General features: G+C 34.3%; 1 protein-coding gene across 1 annotated transcript; it reads right to left on the bottom strand.

Moving 5' to 3' along the window:
- Positions 1–1,159: 1,159 nt before the first annotated feature.
- On the bottom strand, positions 1,160–19,292 carry LOC130053253 (adhesion G protein-coupled receptor L3-like). Its single transcript, XM_056160153.1, has 23 exons — positions 18,933–19,292; positions 18,549–18,635; positions 15,100–15,191; positions 14,679–14,882; positions 14,434–14,514; positions 14,197–14,296; positions 13,987–14,103; positions 11,121–11,187; positions 10,095–10,194; positions 9,900–9,949; positions 9,473–9,593; positions 8,081–8,187; positions 7,828–7,930; positions 6,309–6,459; positions 5,031–5,100; positions 4,775–4,835; positions 4,073–4,158; positions 3,448–3,574; positions 3,175–3,216; positions 2,560–2,637; positions 2,248–2,296; positions 2,095–2,144; positions 1,160–1,999 (listed from the first exon to the last, which is right to left on the bottom strand). Exons 1-23 carry the CDS (start codon positions 19,231–19,233, stop codon positions 1,964–1,966), a joined length of 2,280 nt encoding a protein of 759 aa, XP_056016128.1. The 5' UTR covers positions 19,234–19,292; the 3' UTR covers positions 1,160–1,963.
- Positions 19,293–20,463: the final 1,171 nt, after the last annotated feature.

Here is a 20,463-nt window from a genome sequence, read left to right on the forward strand (position 1 = left end):
CAAAGTTTAAAAGTGAATATTGTTCCTCCCCTCTTAATCATTTTTTTTATTAACATTTCTTATTTTGAAAAATAAGTGTTATCAAATGTATGTTTACTATAACAATTTAAGTACTTGTTCAGGAATTAGGCACGACATACAAATGTATATAGCATTGTTTATTATCGGAAATTCCACCAATCTTATTTACTAATATAATACACGAGATCGTGATTGATATCATTCTGTTTATTCCGGCTTCATTGAAATTAGGGTGTCCTGGTAGCATAGAGGTAGCGCTCTCGCTTCTCAACGCTGAGACCCGAGTTCGATCCCCGTGATCGGCAGTGGTTGTATGTGAGAGAGTATGGCGGTCGCCCGCTCGGACAGGTGGGTTTCCTCCGGGTACTCCGATTTCCTCCCACATAAATGACCCCCTAGCGCAAACATCCGTCCATCAAAAGGACCCCATTGGAAATAAGCTTTCGAGTTTTCATGGGTTATTCTTGGTACTTATGTATGTATGTTTGTATGTATGTATATACTGAATAAATATTTATTTTATTTATTTATTTTATTATGGCATTGTTTATTGTAACTGTTTACCCCAGAGCTGTTGCAGCATTTATGTTGTCAGGCAACAGTGATATCATTGTCATTTGAAAATGTACTGTGCATTGGTAGTACAATGATACATGTGTCATCAACCGAATGTCACTTGACGTGGACGATATACTACTTGAATTAACAACAGGCTTCATACCATTCCACTATGACAAAATGACTACAAAAACGTAATTTTCAACACGAATTTAGTTTAAATGGATTAGATTATGAGAGACATAATCAAATTTGGCAGCGATCGGAGCCTATGCAAGTCTTCATCTGAGTACAAGGTCACTACAAGTACATTAGTTACCTACATTAACCAAACTACATTCATAACACAATAATAAACGTATAGAGTACTTATTTGTACTGCACTGTAAATCGTAGCTAAAAATATCCTGCACATTTAAATTGACAGTACATGTAGGACTTCATAATTGTTATGCCTATGGAAATCGCCTTTTCGTGATTTAGTTTAAAAATGACATAATCACAATTATGTAGCCAGTAAAATACTCCCTTCTTAACGCTAGAATTGCGGAAACATGACGAAATAAATTTTCAATTCGCATTGAAATGTGAGTTATCTATCAATTTATACAATGTTTTAACAAGACAACAGTATTATGCAAAAATAAATGTGTGATTTTTTCTAAATACAAAATGCAACAAAACATGCTATACAAACTAGATAAATAATTGAATAATTAAAAAACAAATATGGTACTTGATTTACTTGTTACATTCATCAGAGGTATCCATATAAACAAAGCATCTGATGAGGAATTACAACATAGACCTTAAACAGACATGTAGAATAGGTGAGGGTTCAGACGTTAAAATTGGTACCGTATAAGTTTTACATTATGACCCCTGGGTCGAGGCCTCTACTGGTGGACTGTTAGTCCCCGAGGGTCTCTACAGCCCAGTAGCTAAGTACTTCGTTACTAGCTTGAAAATGTGGATGTATATTTAATTGCTGTTATAAAATTTAGAAATTCATTTCAAAATTAAGGATTATCTCCCTCATGCATAGCTCTTATACTTGGACGAATTTGGCTCCACTTTTTTGGCACGCTGTTTTTGGCTATATTTAGCTCCAAAACTTCATAGTTATTTCGGATTTCAAACATTTCGGTTGAGCATCACTGAAGAGACATTATTTGTCGAAATACGCATCTGGTGCATCAAAATTGGTACCGTATAGGTTTTACATTATAGGAACAGTATTCGACATTCATGCAAATACACGCTTTGTCCACTAAGCAATTTTATCTTTAAAAAATCTGCTTACAAGTAGTTCATGTCACAACAAAACAGATGTATGTATCCTTCAGGAAATTGACAACAAATGAAGAACATAGCCATTGAGAAGTTAAAATGATGTGTATGTTGTTCGGCGAACTGGATTCTGTGAAAATGTAAACAGAAATATTAATACACATACGTACACCATTCCAAAACTAACATCGACTTTCTTACTTAATTGGAAGATCTTGTACTCACCGACAGATTGATTCTTGGAAGAAGAACCACGCCGGAGTTGTTTTGGGACTCTATAATTTGATAAAAATTCCAATTATTTGCAACACACACATATTTAGCTGATGGATAGCAGGAACAGCAAAACAAAAGGAATAGAAATTTTCCCGTAATTACCTTTAACCTCATCATCACTGTGCAGATCTTTAGAATTTGATTTGGATTCCTGAATTGAAAAGAGCAGCAGTAGAGCGATTAAGGTAAGTGGTACATCCCGCGTGTTCTTGTGTTTACTTAAGTGTTTATACACACACACACACACACACACACACATATATATATATATATATATATATATATATATATATATATATATATAATTGGTTTTAAGGAAACACAAATCAACAAATCAACAATGCTAGTCATAATTTGCATGTATCTTTCGTTTCCGTTCTTCATCAGATATATTTTGTCAGCTTAGTTACTTACAGACTTATGTTTCGATGATTTTGTTGTTAGTGTTCTTGATTCATATTTCTGTATTTTTCTTGATATTGCTTTTCGAACCTACAAAATAATATACCAGTAAAATACAAACTACCTGATCTACTAGTACAAACCATGGACCCTCCAAACATGTAGGTGCCCCTGTTGTGTATAATAAAGAAGGACGTGTAATAATCAGTAAAGGATATCCAATTTTGGTGATTGAAAAGTAGTGAAATAATGACATTCTATACTGTATTATTTATTTGCATAAACGTTCGTCCAAACATTCCAAGTACATCCCAAGATATTCAAGAATCAGTGAAAATTTTTATAGAGTTTTTAATTACATAATTTATAACTGATCATTATATGTGTATACCGTAGGTTTGTGAACAATGAACAAATGCTGCCTAAAATCTTTATCTTTATCTTCGACGATAGATCTATGTGTTTGAAGTTCCAAGAGAGAACATAATTCATTTCCAAAGCATCTATTCACAACCCACGACCATTTTTAAGCATGTGTAAAGGAGCGACAGTTTTTTTTATTTCTTTATGGTGTATGCATGTGCGTATTGATATACAGTGTATATTTGTATCAAATGTGAATCCTACCTGATTGTTTAACAGGACATGGAATAGGAAAATGAACAGTCCCTGTTAAAATGTAAAACAAGACGTAATTAATCACTTATGTAATACATGACCTTCTTGCTCAATTTCACGATTTCTTCAAAATCCACATTACGTTTGCCTAGACAGTCATTCCTATTTAGGATGGTCTTATTTGTTTACATTCGTTGATATCCATAGATATAACCCATCAAACGTTGAAAACTGCAACATATAAATGTTTGTAATCTGGAAGCCTTATAATGTATGACCTACCTGTAATGAATTAAATACAGCAAACAGATACCCGAAAATAATCGTATTTTCATCTATGTAGAGAATTCCGAATACCCAGGTTAATCCAAGGACAGGTAATAACGCACATGTTCCTCGTATTCCGCTCCTGTAACATCAATACTACTCCATTACAATACTAAAATATATTTTAATCAACAGGTACATTCTTGATGGTTGTCTACTTAATAATATTACACATGGGCCTAATCTGCGAAATAAATTCGTATGATTCAATGCAACATAAAACTGACCCCTCTGCTTTGATATCATAACTAATTCATAGATTATATGTGTATGATAGGAAGGTTTGACCGGTCGGCAGGAATGCTTACTCCTCCCAGTCACCTGATCCCACCTTTGGTGTGTCTAGGGGTCCGTGTTTGCCCAACTCTTTGTTTTACATTCCTTATAGGAGTTATGAGATTGATCACTGTTCGTTATCTTAACCTTTCTTGACAAATATTGCAAACTTCAAATAAACATGTATGATTATTACATCAATATTGTATCACATGGAATTGTATCACATGGAATTGTATCATATGGAATTGTATCAGAGACGATTCCACACATTCAAGGTTTCCCAATACTGACCATCACTTACCTCGCTTTATCTCTGATTGATTTCTTTATCATAAATGATGAAGAGAACAAAGCTCTCATTGCCACAACAAGAATGGCAAAATTTATCTGGAAGAAAGGATTTTAACGGTGTGATGGAAATAAAATAAAAAGGACAAAGAGCGAGAAAAGCAAACAATTTCTTGTCAATTCATGCTACAACAATATCGGAATCATGCTTTCACACGTCACGTTTTCCAGCTCACTTCTTGAGAGGATGTTTCAGATCGTATCATGTTTCCACTTTTGAAATACGAATATCTCCACTGGAAGTGGGAATGACCTTCCATGTGAATAAGATTGTTTTAAAAATATGTATATCATATATAAATCAACATTACATTGCGCTACGATTCACTGATTGACTGTCTTTCGCTCAGTAATTCGAGAGATAAAAACAATGAAGATGTAACAATGTTTATATTGGACAGACAAGCATATCGACATAGAGAGACAATCATCGGGAAATTTTAAACTTTTTCAGTCGTTGGTTCAGACATCAAAATAAATACTGATTTTCACGACTTAAAGCCTATTTTTCTATATAGATAATGACTTACATTACATACATTACTACAGTACATTACATAACTCGGTTTTCTGAAGTAGTAGTTATCACTTACATTACATAAATTACTACAGTACATTACATAACTCGGGTCTCTGAAGTAGCAGTAGCATTTACCAGAATAATAACCAGTGCTGGAACAATGAATCCGTATCGTGTTGTCCTCGCGAGCCAGCAACTAATAATAAAACATTGCTTTTATCACATCAAGTAGTTTGGTTTTAATATATAAATCATTAGTGACCACATTTATTTATCAAACATGCATATGTTCATTTACACAATTAAACGAATGCTTACATTTAGAATTCGTTCCTTAAAACAATATTCAATCAATCCATCTTATCCATACGTGAAAACATGCAATACTCACACTTCCGTATTTCCAAATCCACGCGTTTCTGTTACCCCCAAGGTTACTGCCACAATAACAGCTGGTAGACCTGTTATAATCAGTGTGTTAAAAATGTTTGAGATGTTCTTGTTTTCTATGGATATCACCACATGTAATATGAAACCATAAATCCAGTGTAAAAGATCTTCAAAATGTAAAAGCATTATAATGATGTATTTGCAAGTTATGAATTATGATTGATTTTCTTCCAAAAGATAAGTGCTGTGAGGATGTCGGTTAGAATATGCCCTCAGTACCCCCTTGCTTGTCGTACGAGGCAACTATATGGGGCGGTCCTTTGGACGAGACCGGAAAAACCGAGGTCCCGTGTCACAGCAGGTGTGGCACGGTAAAGATCCCTCCCTGCTCAATCGGCATAAGCACCGAGCATAGGCGTAAAGTTTTGCAGCCCTTCACCAGCAGTGGCGACGTCTCCATATTAGTGATATATTGTCGACAGGGACGTTAAACAATATTCAATCATTCGATCAATCCAAATATCTATCTATCTATCTATCTATCTATCTATCTATCTATATATATATATATATATATATATATATATATATATGATAAAGTTTATATTAACCTAAGCTTAAGTGTATTTTGTGCAATAATCTTCATACAATACAGTTCTATTTCAATTTGATCGAAATGACGTAGAACCGGAAATACAACATACAGTAATGTAGTTTGACCATACAGCCTATCGTTGGGTCAAATACTGACTGACGTGTTTCATACCGATTGTTAGGTCGTTCTTTGCACACTGATTTTGACTACGGATAACTCAGTTTCCCTGATCACGATACAGGGTTCACGGCGGGTGTGACCGGTCGACAGGGGATGCTTACTCCTCCTAGGAACCTGGCTCCGCCTTTGGTGTGTCCAGGGGACCGTGTTTGCCGAAATCTCTACTTTGTATTGCTTATAGGAGTTATGTGATTGATCAGTATTCGTTATCTTCGCCTTTCATTATAAACTGCTTTATTCGGTATTTTGATACAAAATGATTATTTTCTTGATGTTTTCGTTTGAAAATATCAAGCACAACCAATGGTACTCTTTTATAATTATATCACAAATCTATCTCAAAACACTATAAATTTCAGATAAAAATTATGTAAAAATACACTGGGTAAGTTTTGTTTCGTGACATGAAACATTTACTTTGTCTTTGAAGTTTAAAACTATACGCTTTATATGGGTCGAAAGAAGCCGTTATCACACATCGTTCTTTTAAAACAAATACTTCACCCCAGCCTAATAGCAGTAGAAAGGCAGAACTTGATCTGGAGTTGAACACATCAAGTACAGCTACTGCAAGATCGATCCCAAGCGCCAACATGATGCAAAACATAGCCAGGAAGAAGTAATGCAGAAGGGCAGCAATAACGACACATCCAATCTGAAATATTATAGAGTATGTATGTGTACATTTTCATTTCTAGGTCAAATACAGGTAAATAAGAGGAGGAAATATACTACTAACAATTGAAAGACGATTCTAAGATCAACAAAGACGCCAAAGAAAATATACCAAATATGCTTCATATATTCAGATATTTTATAAATCTAATAAACGGCACAACTTTATGACACACGGGGTAACTTCAGCTTCTCCATCGTCAACCTCCCATTTCCATCTAGCAATAATTAGCAATCACCAGCATATGGTGTTTATGTCTCCCCACTGATTCGATCCGCAATAGTATGTTAAGCGTGTGATTATTTATTAAACTAAGACATGCTACTCAGTAGTCCGAAATATCTGACGTTTTCCAGGCCTTTTTATGATTTTGATATTTACCATGCAAGGAAAACGTCAGAACCGGCGCCATTACGTAAACTGGAAATTCGCCGCCTCCAGGTGGAGGCAGCATTCTTGGGCCAATTTTAAATACTTGCGAGCAAAATTCAATGTTAAACTCATGATTATTCAATAAAACCATGCTTTTTGTGCTTACTAATATCGATTTGTTGGATTTTTTCATCACATAGATAGCCTCATGAAAACATTTTTTACAAACTGTCAACCTTTGTTTTTTGTCACGTGACTTGTTCGCTCAAATGACAGCGAAAATTCGATTGACTACAATTGTGTGCTTCTGTTATCGAATTATGTAGTGATGTTTTCTTTTAATCGATATTAGCAAGTACAAGAAGCATTGTTTTATTGATTAATTATGAGTTTAACATTGAAGTCGACTCCAAAGTATTTAAAATCAGCCCGAGAATGCCGCCTCCAGATGGAGGCGGCGAATTTCCAGTTCACGGAATGGCACCGGTTCTGACGTTTTCCTGGTACGGTAAATATCAAAATCATAAAAAAGCCAGGAACACGTAAGATATTTTGGACTAGCTACTCATAAATAAGTCGAATGCTGCCTGATGTGTTTCATGTCAATTGTTACACTTTTCTTTACATACTGATTTTGAAAACGGATTACTCTGTTTCCTTAATCAAGCATAAGCAAAACATATGTCACTAGAAATTCAAGAGGTGGGATCAGGTGTCTAAAAGCAGTAAGCACCCCTGTTGACCAGTCATACCCATCAACTGGGCTATATCTTGATTAAGTAAATTTTTAGCCGACATCATTGTGCAAAAAAGGAGCTAGCAATATTTTCATGAAATACGCCACACAACATTCGACTTCATGACCTATAAAATTCCCATATAATTTGCGAAAAGATCGTCTTTATACGAAATTGTTGAAACAACTGAAACATGTGAGTAATGTGTGAATACTTGTGTGGATTTCTAGATACATACATGGTTTTCGGTTTTGTCCTTTGCTGACAGAAACAACATGTAAGCGATAAACATAGCCAGACAAAGGTTGATAATCAAGACGGAACGCCGTGATTTCATATATCTGCAACAGAAATGAAAAGTCCTCATATAATCATATCACTGTAATAGTGATTACACCAAATCTTAGATTATAGGAAAATAGCAATAAATGCAACTCAATTTCGAAAAATAATTATTTTATCAATCAGCAAAAATCTAACTAGATATTAACCTCCAAAAATAAAGGTAAATAAAAATCGTTGCCAACGAGCCAACGATGGAGCAACTGCATCCGATATTAGAAATCATAGTCAGCCTTTGATCATCCGGTGGTGGTGTCTATGGAAAAAAAATCAAAGAATATATCATGGGGATTTGTCGTGCATGATATCATTTTAGATAATCTCTTATTCAGAATCCCCACACTAAGGATAGACAAAACATTGACTCATGCATATCATGTAAAAGTAGTTTGGATTTTTTTGCTTGATATGATATCACTGACAAGATGACTCAGCTACGTTATGGTAGGTTGTGACATCATAACTGTTGGGAACATTGTGCAATATTTCGAAACAGATCAATTTGTATAGTTCTTTAAAACTTTTTAAGCATTGAGGTACAGTTTAAGAATATATAACAAGAATATTTATTGATACAAACTCGGTCGCGACTACTGGAGTAAGCATCCCCTGTTACCTATAACAAGCACACCATTTAGAAGCTTGTCTTTTCCTACATTAGTCATTCATCGTAGTCCTGGCAAGTTAAGGGTATTGTACACACTTTATATCATATAAAATTGTATTAAGTAGTTTCAGAATATTCACATATAGAATGTATTTAACTTGATGAAAATAGCTATTTCAATTTTTAAGATACGGTATGAATGTAGTCTTGCTTTCCCACACACTCTCGCTCTCGAGACTGCACAAGGTAGAGTCTGGTAAGATTCCTTTTTTGTTTGATGGTTTCAAATCGAGGCTTACCGAGAAATCGGTACTGTTTCTGATTGGGTGATAGAGTAACGTGAAGGAACTAAAGTTCGAAGCAACTATCAGAATTTGTTTACAACGGCAAAATTTAAATTTTCAAGTGAAAGACCTTCCGTTTTTAACACTAAAAGTCAACATTCAATAAAATATCTCTGTTTGCTTTGCAACGAACAAAGAAAAACACGCAAATATCCTTATCAGTTGTAATTGTTTTGGTCTATTGGTCTCAAAATCAAAATATCAGACTCTCGCATGTACAAAGTCTCGAGAGTGAGACTCTGGGAAAAGCGAGACTAGGTTTGAATGTAGAAAATGAACAAAATAAACCGTACAACAATGAGAATGTAAATACGACAAACTCTGATTACATGGAATAAAACTATACAAAGCTAAATTTTCCAGTCACCTCAGTATAGTCCGTTACGCTACAACGCCAATAGTATTATTCGTAAGGGAAAGTAGTACAAGAGAATTCACTCTGTGTGGAGTTAGAGCTAAATTATCGCTTTCAATACAAAAATAAATAGTAGGAATTTACAGATCCTGGACACCGGAAATTAATAGATGTTTCCATGACCTTCTTCTTTAATTTTCGTATTGTTATTTTTACCAGTATTCATGCAGTGTACCTTATTATCTTCACCAAAGTCTACACTCATCAATATAGCAAAGCTGGTCAAATGGCTACACGTACAAGTCGTATATGAACTGTTGGAATGAAGAACACTGCATCCGGTATTGTTCCAAGAGCTGTATAAAACAACAATGAGACGTGAGTATTTTTTCGATTTATCAGTTGAAAGGTTGGTAAATGGATTATCATTTGTGAGTCGTTGTAGCCCAATAGATTGGTATAAAAAAATCGAAAAATTTAGTACATATTTGAGCACTAGAAAAAGATGGCATGGTAATGATAATGGTTTATATCAAACTTCTTTGAGTATATTACTTTATGTTCCAGACGTTATAGCAATGCATTTCGTTGAGTGGATATCCATATCACATGACAAAACATTATCAAGTATATAATACTTTAAGAAAATATGTATAACTTACTGTTCTGGTTTATTTAGGAAGACACACTCTGACGTGGTATTTACTGATGCCTGTAAGTAATTGTGATACTCTCAATCTATCTATCTATCTATCTATCTATCTATCTATCTATCTATCTATATATATATATATATATATAATCATTTGGACAATAGTGGCGAGGATCTGGAATTTTATTTGGTAAAATTAACTTACATTTCTGGAATTTTGCTCGAAAGTGAGTGAGATATTTTTCATAATTTCTTTCACATTTTCCAGAGTTAGTGATAAAACGCTAGAGCCTAGTGATGAATTCCTATGGAAAGAAATTAATAAGAATGAGGATAAAGGAAAATTACATTGCATACAAACTTAGAAATTCAGACAAAGGAATGTGATGATACAATTTTTTTAAGTTATATCCTGTCAACTGATGTTGTTATCACTTACAATACAAAATAAAACCCAATTACCTTTCAAGTCTACCCAAATCATGGGTCTGTGATTCACTACATTTCGTATAAACATTTGACATGTTCTTTTGATACAAATAGAATGCAAAAAAATAGTACATGTCACCACGGCTTCCCATGTGGAGAGTTTGGGATTCAGTATATTGTTATGCAGCTGCTCTTGGCACACTGATTTTGACTACGGATGACTCCGTTTAAGATACAGAGCTCACGGTGGGTGTGACCGGTTGATAGAGAATGTTTCCCCTCCTAGGCACTCGATCCCACCTCTGGTGTATCCAGAGATCCGTGACCAACTATCCATGTTGTATTGCTTATTGGAGTTATGGGATTGATCACTGTACGTTATATTCACCTTCCATACTTCTCCCAACCCCTTGAAATGCTCCATTGATACTTTCGGGGCTAGATATTTGAATGACTTTATGGTCCAAGAAAAATCTGCATTTTGTTCAACAGATAATGGAGACTCACAAGTTCACATATGTTCCCAGTTTACACGCCCGACATTTCAATTCTGATTTTTATTATGCTTAGAAAATGATACCAAATTTTATATTCTAGAGATGATAATATAAACAAAGGCTATCATATTAACTGAATAATTTATAGGCTTCCACACCTAATGGCTAGTGCTTTTTATTGAATGATACATTTACGTACATTTTATACAAGTATTTTGGGGTGAATTGGAACGCATTTGAAAACAATTGTTATTAAATTATGCCACATCAAAATTCAACAAAACACATAAATCTTGAAACCTTACCTGCTACTTCCTGCCGTATCAAACTCTGATCCAAAATTATCATATTTTACAGCTGTAAATGCAACATCTGAAACGATAGTGGGGAACCAACACCTGATTTTATATACAATATAGGAATTCTGAGATTGTTTACACCTCTTCATGCAGTATTAGATCTATCATAGCTTAGATAAAAGATGAAGATAATGAGCATTGATTAATCTCATAACTCCTATAAACAATACAAAATAGATAGTTGGGCCAACACGGATCCCTGGATATACCAGGTGCCTAGGAGGAGTAAGCAACCCTGTCGACCGGTCACACCCGCGGTGAATCCTATATCTTGATCAGGTAAACGGAGTTATCCGTAGTCACACATCAGTGTGCTAGGAACGGTCTAACAATCGGTATGAAACACGTCAGACAGTATTTTACCCAATGATAGTTTGTATTGGCAAACTAGATCGTAATAACAACCATAGAGTTTGCGAAATGCTGACTTTAAATGAGACTGTTGTACCCCATCAACATCACCTTGTTTGTCAGTAACCTGCTTTGATTTAAAACTGAACATACGCAGAAGAAGCTCTTGGGTATCGAATCAGTTGAGAGATATAAATGTGGTAGTACAAATCTATTCTTATTGATTTCTTATGTATTTATTCATTTTTCGTTTGATTACATTTTTGAAAAGTATAGTAAATTTCGGATTGAGTGGGACTTCTACTGCGCATCGGATTGAGTTGTTTTTCTTATGCGCATTGGATTGAGTTAATAGTTTTGTAACGCTAAATTTCATTCGTCATTAAGTATTACCCAATAGTCATGATTCACCTTTAACTATAAGTTACCGTTCAAACTGAGTAAATCAGAGCAGTGTACATTTTACTTCGAAAATCTAGCTATCCAGCTTCAATCAGGTGCATCTTGTGGTACGTAAGAATCATATTTACTTAGGTCTTACCTTACTACAATATTTTTGTAAATGACTCTTATTCTTAATTGCAACGCTTATGCTTTATTGTATTTTTGCAGTTAAAGTTGTCTTAGTATATATTCAGAATTTGTTTGTAAGTTCAGAGGTCCATTTCTTACAAAACATATTTTTCTATTATAAATGTAAGCTGTATTATTGGTAACTTATTGTCAACAGTTTATCTAAATTATGAACTTGTCCTTTTTGTCTAATACAATTGTTATTTATTTTGCTTATAGGTCAATGCTATAAAAATAAACACCATCAAACCGAATCAAGACTGCTCGCTTACATAAACGCTATATGCAGGGTATCATGGATTATTGCTACATAAATATGGGAAGTTGACGGTGGAGAAGCTGAAATCATCCCATTTGTCATAAAATGGAGTTGTTAGTTTGCCGTTAATATCTACTTTCAATAAAATATCTAAGTATGAAGCCGGAGTGGACGGCTCAGTGGAGTCTTTTATTTCGAGTTCACGGGGATTTATCGAATCTAAATATGAATGAAAGTTATTATTGTTAATAGACAAAACTTCGTCAATATGTGTAAATGTCGAATTGAAGGTGACAACAAGATATTTTCTCTTCTCACGTAGACGATTTTGAATAAATTCTGTTTCATATGAATATAGAGAATGGTGTCGACGTCGTCGTCGATATATCTAAATGTCGAATTGAAGGCCACAACAAGAAATTGTTTCTTCTCACGTAGAAGTTTTTGAATACATTCTGCTTCATAGAAATTTAAAAACATGGCAGCTAACAGAAGAGTACCTATGGTGCCCATGAGAATTCCAACAGACTGTTGGAAGACCTGATCACCAACGACAACGAAGATATTGACAATGAGAAACTCCAGCATATTTTTTATTTCAACTTCAGATTGCCTGTGCGTGTAATCAGAGTGACGTTTAACAAAGTAATTCTTTGGATGACTGATCAATAGATAGCAATATTTGCATTTTCCATTTTTGTTGAAGAAGCCAAAGTCCATGATTTAAAAAAGTTTAGTCTTTAATTTATCGTGGGGAATGGTCGTGTAGAGTGTTGAAAAGTCAAATGTTTTGATGTTGTTGATTTGAGAAAATTTTTCGATTTCAAGTTTACTAAAAGTTCTGTAGAATATTTTAGAATCCACATTTGATTTACACCACTTCTGGCATATGTGGTCGCACAGTACGTGTTAAGTTTCTCCTTCAAAGCAGTGAACAGATAATTCTTTCTAATTTAGATTACATTCAACAAAACTTAATAAGTGTACTTCGAATGTGTATTAAAGGGGTTTGCACTTGATATTAATGAATTTAAAGGTGTGTTTTTTTAAAGAATCAATGTTCTATTTGGAAAAATATGTCAACCAAATTGATAAATTACATTATTTGAACTAGTTCCAAGTCTCAACTATTTGTATCATATTATAAAACTGAAATAAACATATTGAAGTAAAAAGATAGATGATATGTTGAATGAAACAGAAAATGTAATATCACGCACATTTAGAACTTTTTGATTGACCAATCCTTCCGCCACAAAATACAATCCCTGTAAAAACCCTTTCAAAATTTGAATTGACAGGAACTTTTTCAACTGCATAGGGTTCAGAAACAGATGTGTAATATGTTTGCACCAATGGAATGAACATTGAACCAGTAAATACTTAGTTGTAGCATTCTGCGCGGTTGTCTTCAAAAGCACAGGGGCTAACGTTTTTAACAAAGCATTAAAAGGTAAAGATAATGATAATTTAAAATAGCTGGAAAACGCCTTGCCTATTTACCAGTAACAGTTCAATAAGCAAGCATTCCATTAATTAATTCCACACTCAATTATTTCCAATCATTTTGAAAGTAAGAATTCAGAATTACTACTTTCTCTCTAATGAGATTATAGTAAAAAGTAACACCTGTTATGTCTCCCAGTGCATCTTCTGGTAACGTGAACTTTGTACCATCGTCAACTGCATTTTCTGTTTCTTTCGGAAATACTATTTTCTGTTTTGGAATCCGTTCGATGTTCAACACTGACAAATAAAATAAGTTTACTTGTTTAATTATCCTCTATCTGTCATTTACTATTGTAACAAAGAAGCACTATTACCAGTATCATGCCTTACAAAGATTGTCCCTCTTCACTGTTACGCTCTGATTCACTGTAAGAGCTTTCGTTACCGACTTTGCGAATCCGTCCACAGACGATAATATTTGACCCGTAACCTTAAAATAATTTCAGACATTTAAGTAAATTATCAAACTATTACACTGTACGAAGAGTAAATTGCAGTATCACATGTATGTGTATGATTTTTGTATTAATTTTGGACTAATATTTAATTTTGCTTGAACAGTGTTACTTCTTTCCCTTGTGTCTTGTTCTTAGTTGTCACGTGATCTTTTCCTGTGCCCAGTAGATTACTGACAACACCCATGAATGTCTGTAAAAATACACATTCTAACGTTTTAGGTATGCAAAGCTTGAATATATAGAAACCATGTAACGGTGCATAAATTTTATGATAAACACTGCGTACAGCCAGACTTTCCACAAAAATAAAGTCAACGACGTATGTGATAAGAATATGTACGCCAAATGTCTTACCTCTGCTGTTTTCTCAGCAGCCTTCTGATCTGTAAATGTGATGTTTTTCTGTGATATCTTGGCTATAAGATTAACGCTCTGTACGATATCCACACTTGCCATGCCCTTTTCCCCAGGCGAGGACGTTTGATTGACGATATCAGATATAGTTGATAGAGATGATTCGACCATAGATTCGGAGATGTTTGGCGAAATGTTCAAAGCCTTAAACATTTGCAGAAACAAACTTTAGTTTAATGAACAGAATCCATTGTATTTACTTCAAGATGGTTTCAGATAAAGTTTATAAATTCAGTTGTATACAGTACCAAAAGTAATCACATTAAGGGTACTGGATTTTTTCTTTACATTACCACTATTTCATGTAGCTTTAAAAGTGGATGCGAATATCCCTTATCATTATAGATGATTTAACTCTTACATTTTCTAACTTCTCTAACTTCTCTTGCTTACACGTATCTGCATTTATTTCCCCCCATTTACCGTCTTTGCCACATGTTCTTTTTTGTGTACCTATAATTAAGAAGCCTTGTCAACAGGGCACCTTCACCAAAGAAAGGTCATTGCTAATAACGAAGAATGTGTTAGTCACCTATAATACTAATAGATGTTTGGTTAATCTAAGAAATACCAGATATGTTAATTGCTAGCAAAACCACTAGACAAGATCGAAGCAATGATTACTCTTGTGTGTCACGTGATTTGCCCTTTTTTCATTTGATAAAAGATTACCCGAAGTTATCTGGGGAAAATGTCAGCGTTATTGCGGAACTATCATGTTTTGCTAATCTAAATTCGTTTTAAGGACACGTGGTGGATTATGTAAGTTTCCCCTGCTTTGTCAACAAAACATCGAATAACGGATGGTAGGATGGTATACTGCAAGACTTACTATTACGTTAGCTCTTCTACCGAATATATCGCGCTTCGAAATAGGATATGACGTCATAATACACAAATATTTCGCCAAGTCATCCCCAAATACATACTATCTTACCTTAAGGGTCATAAAATAAATTATATCAACAAGTGAATAGTTATGCCATGTTGATCTATGTGTGTATTCAAACAACGTATCATTCGTTTATCTTTCTCTAAATATAATCATTCATTTTTTTTATTATTCATCTCTTTCCGTGACTGACGGAAACCTGATAGTGTCTGCTGTCATCAACTTGAACTGCTATTGTGTGTATGTTTATCTGTAGTTATGGAGGCCTGGAGGTAACTAGTACAGAATAGTATATGTTCATACAGACAAGTCACCGCATACGATAACAGATTGGTATGGAAGAAAACACACCAAGGCTAAATATGAAGTCCCGATGCACTGTTTACATCAACAGTGTTATATTTTCCGCGTTAAATGAATAGGCCAATCAATGGTTGCAAGACATTAAGGGTCTTCGCTCGTCTTATCTCATAATTCGTATATCTATACATAAAACACTAAATCACAATACATATAATAACTGATGAAATCAAACGCAGGTGGGTGGATAAGGTAAATAGGGAAATATTCCACTTTGCTGGTCCCAATAAAACGCGCAAAACAGTACTTCGAATGCGCCTTCTTTATAATATGCCATCGTTTTAGCGATTGGCAAATTTAAAAAATAAGTGGTTTTCCACGTTTTTTTTTTTGTTGTTTTTTTTATTTTTTTTGCTCAGAATTTGAATTCTTTGACATTATGTCATGTTATAAAGTGGAATTTTAAAAGTGATAAATAATCAATGATATTTACATGATTTTTCAAAATTTTATCCGTTATTGATTTCACACAAGCCAATTCTACATTAACGACTTTAATAATTTGACATGTGTAACCTCAATGTACACAAATATGCCAGTGAAGACCTTGTGAAAATATGTGATTCTTTGGAGAGCATAATTGGTCTTATTCTGAATCTGTAAATCTTGTGGTTTTGAAGTATTTGGATTGCAAAAGGACTCATCTTACAGCAGCCACGTTTGGAGCTGTAACAACAAAAATGTATCAAGAAATTATCGATTAAAAAGTCATCCTGGTTTGAAAATCACAATTTAACATTGGAAAAAGTCATTTTTATCACAGTTTTTGTGTTTATAAGTGTGCTCAAGATTTTGTCATTCACGAACTGGATATTTCTTTAAAAAACAACTAATAACGGATTGGTATAATTTTGGACGAAAAGTGTGTGAAGTTTATTTGGAAAAATACGGCAGTAACACATTGGGGGACTGTTAAAATTGATGAATCGAAATTGGGGGAATAGACATATCACAAAGGAAGACTTGTGGACGGAGTGTTGGTATTTGGAGGCATTGATATTCAATATGCTGTTTTTGTCAGTGTGGCGGACAGCACTGCGGATACCTCGGTGACTATAATTAAGAGACACATGTAAAGCCGGGCACCATTATTATAAGCGTTTGTTGAAGAGCGTATATAGCTCCCTCAGTGAAGAAGGATTCAATCGTTTAACTGTGAGCCATAGGGTTAGTTTTGTAGATCTCCGAACTCCAGTGCCCACACAAATACGACAGAGTCAACTTGGAGGGCACTTAAAAAGCTTTGCCAGCACACGGAACACAGTATGATATAACATTACTTTGCACAATATTGTGTGAGGAAAGTATTTCTAAAATAATCCGCCAATCCATTTCTCGTTTTGAAACGGACACGAAAATACAAGTTTCAAATCCAGTCCTAATCCTTCAAAAATCAAGAAAACTAGCTCTATCTTTTACAGATGTTACTAGCACCGACCTGTTTTATTGCAAGTCGCCGAAAATGAAATGGTGTGGAAATGTTTACTTTTGCATAGCAACCAGGATATGGGTCGCGCTGCTTGCGCATTGTGTAAACTTCCGGGGACCGGCAAAGGAAATTCTACTCATTCAAAAAGGAATGTTTTAAAAGGAAGTCAGCTATTATGACGATGAATCTAAATCTACCGCAAACCTTAAACCTTTAGGAACTATTCTACATCGTCATAATGATTGACTTCCTTTTAAAACGTGGATGAACAAAAGTCAGTATCAGCAAACTCCTTTCCGATTTAACTGCATTATTTTTTTTAACATCATAAGGTATTTTCAAATTTTCAATTTCAAAATATTGGTGTACATATTCTCTTTTCATCTACATAAAATTTCTCTGGTGTAACATTTCCCTTTAAAACTATTACCACGTTTTCATATCAACCAAAAACCAAAAAACCTCATCCAGATTCTAAACCTTAATTCTAGGGATGTCAACGAATATTCGACAATTCTTCGATACCATCGACGCTCGACTAATTCTTTTTTACTCGAATAGCTACTAAAAATTGCGCATCCTGATAACTGATCGGCATAATTTACCAATTTGAATCCACGTGTTCCAATGGCAGAGACTATTCCAAATATCATGGGTTTGCAGTTCATTTGAAATACCTGTAAACAGGGTGTCGAGCGTGTTGCCTAAATTAATTGTCATAATGGATGTTTACATTGCGGTGTACTTAACTAACTGACGACTATTCGTTGGGACTTTACATCTGGGTAATCCTGGTCATGCTGTTATATACACTCAAAGTGATTACCGTATGTATCCCATAGAACGCCTTTACAGGCCTAAACTAACCTTTGTAAACTGTCAAATTTTTCATCACAATTCTATAATGATTTGATGATTTTGATATATTTCAAAACATGTAACGACAACCAAACTATAATTATGAATGCAAGAAAAATAATTAGGACAACTGTGACTATGCATTTCAATTTCTAGAATGTTTGAATAAATACATAATCAATCAGAGAGATTTACCCAATGTCTTATTTCCATGACTATTTTTGTCTTACTGCACACTTCATCAGAATGTTTACGATAAAAAAGACAATACCTGTATATCCGGAAGGACAAGGGGCCGTGGCGTCGTGTTCTGAAAGTGTACTGGGCCATATATTGACTGAAGGGCATAACGTGGTCTCTGCAAATCATGAAATGCATTATTTAGAGTACCGTATTGCATAATCTGGTTCCCATTATTATGAAGTTTTGAGTAGCAAATATAAAGATGGCATTACAGAATTCAGGTCAATTTCAATAATTATGTGAAAGTTGTAAAAAAAAAAAAAACAGTATGGAAAAAATAAAAATCCTCCATACATAAATAATATATATTTGTTTATCAAACTGTTTATTGCCTGATAAAACACCATTTTTCATTAATCAATCTTTATTTTATTGTTTAACAGTACTGAATTCATATGTGATCGCTCTTTACCTTTTCCCGTCACAGTAATTCTGGAGGATACCCCAAATTGAGTACAGTTTCCGAGCCCACACGTAAAATTCTCGCTGAAACGTCCATCAAATCGATAAGACTGATTGTACATGTCTCCGGTAAACCTATGTATTTCCGTCCCGTTGGCAAAGCACAACTTTAGCATGGTGTCATTTGAATCAAAATATGCTTCCTCCACATTTCTGATGTGGCAGTTGATATCAACTGATTCGGTCTCCGCTACAACTGTGCTGATAGGCCGCATCACCAGAACAGGCATCTGTTTCAATTCTATATTCATTTCTGCTGTTCCGTTATAATATATTCCAGGAACGTCTGCTTCCACGTTACAAGTATATAGTCCTTAACAAAAGAGAACGAAGTAGTTATCGATCAGACTAACAAAACTACAACTCATTCATACACTGCAAGTGCTCTAAATATATTGTTTACAGATACATGTACCTCTTATCTGAATAAAAAACAATATCCTTGAAATGCTCTAATTTTATGTCTAAACAAATTGAGAGTTCTTCCAAATTTTACTTGAAAATGAGGATTTTAAATTCCTTATCTGATCATAACATAATTATTGTTCTAAGTTGTAGAACAATTATTTTTCACTTAATCCCTAGTGTAAGAGAAATATTTGCCCATGTTTGAAAGCCACATGAGATTTTTTTTCTTTCTTACACTGCTACAACGTCATTGATTACGACGTTCTATATATTCTATTATTTATGTACACATTGGGAAGTTTGAAAAATTGTTATTTTTATGCAAACGATTTGCATTGTGTGTAGAGAACAAATATAACATATTTGATAATATCTCCTCAAAATAAATAATTTAAAAAGATTAACAGGAATGCGCCGTATGGGTATTGGGTAGGTGGGATAAGGTCGTTCTTCAGACGTTGTAAATCTGAGTTTCTAATTGCAATGAATGAACATTAGACCTAGACTGAATTTTGGCTATGTTCTTTGTCGCCGGGTTATATGTATGTCTCTTGAAGGTGTCAGTATGAAAACAGTTTGGCGAATATTGATGTTTGTTTCTCATACGCAGTACTTTCGTTGAATGTCGTCATTTTACGTTTTTATAGTTTCTTTCCCGTATTATCCAAACGCTCGCTAAATATTTTGAACTAATATAAAATGACATGATTTGCCATACAAAACAAAGTTATGAATTCTGGTTATGCAAATAAAGATTACAAATTACTTTTAAGATGCAAACTTATCAGGTTCTGGATTTTACAGACACACTGTTTTACGTCTCACACTGCATATCAAACATTACCTAGGTATAGAAATCCTCTATACAGTATTTAAAATATTTTTATGCAGGTAAATAGGTGAATTATATATGATACAGACATCACAATATTTAGAAATGATAAAGCAATAAATTCGTGAAATATGAGCCGTTGTTCTAGTTGTTTTTATCACTCTATGATTTATTGGGACTACTTTGTATATTTTCGGGAATAGATAAAATAATCTTAATGTAGATACTTGCCTTCCACAAG

The sequence above is a fragment of the Ostrea edulis genome, chromosome 3 (genome assembly GCF_947568905.1).
Source record: "Ostrea edulis chromosome 3, xbOstEdul1.1, whole genome shotgun sequence".
Lineage (NCBI taxonomy): Eukaryota > Metazoa > Mollusca > Bivalvia > Ostreida > Ostreidae > Ostrea > Ostrea edulis.

Coding starts and splice junctions, on each gene's coding strand:
- LOC130053253 (XM_056160153.1), bottom strand. CDS start 19,233: ATGAATATAGAATTGAAACAGATGCCTGTTCTGGTGATGCGGCCTATC. Junction 14,104..14,196: donor AGTGAAGAGGGACAATCTTT/GTAAGGCATGAT, acceptor TTTATTTGTCAG/TGTTGAACATCGAACGGATT. Junction 6,460..7,827: donor AGGACAAAACCGAAAACCAT/GTATGTATCTAG, acceptor ATAATATTTCAG/ATTGGATGTGTCGTTATTGC.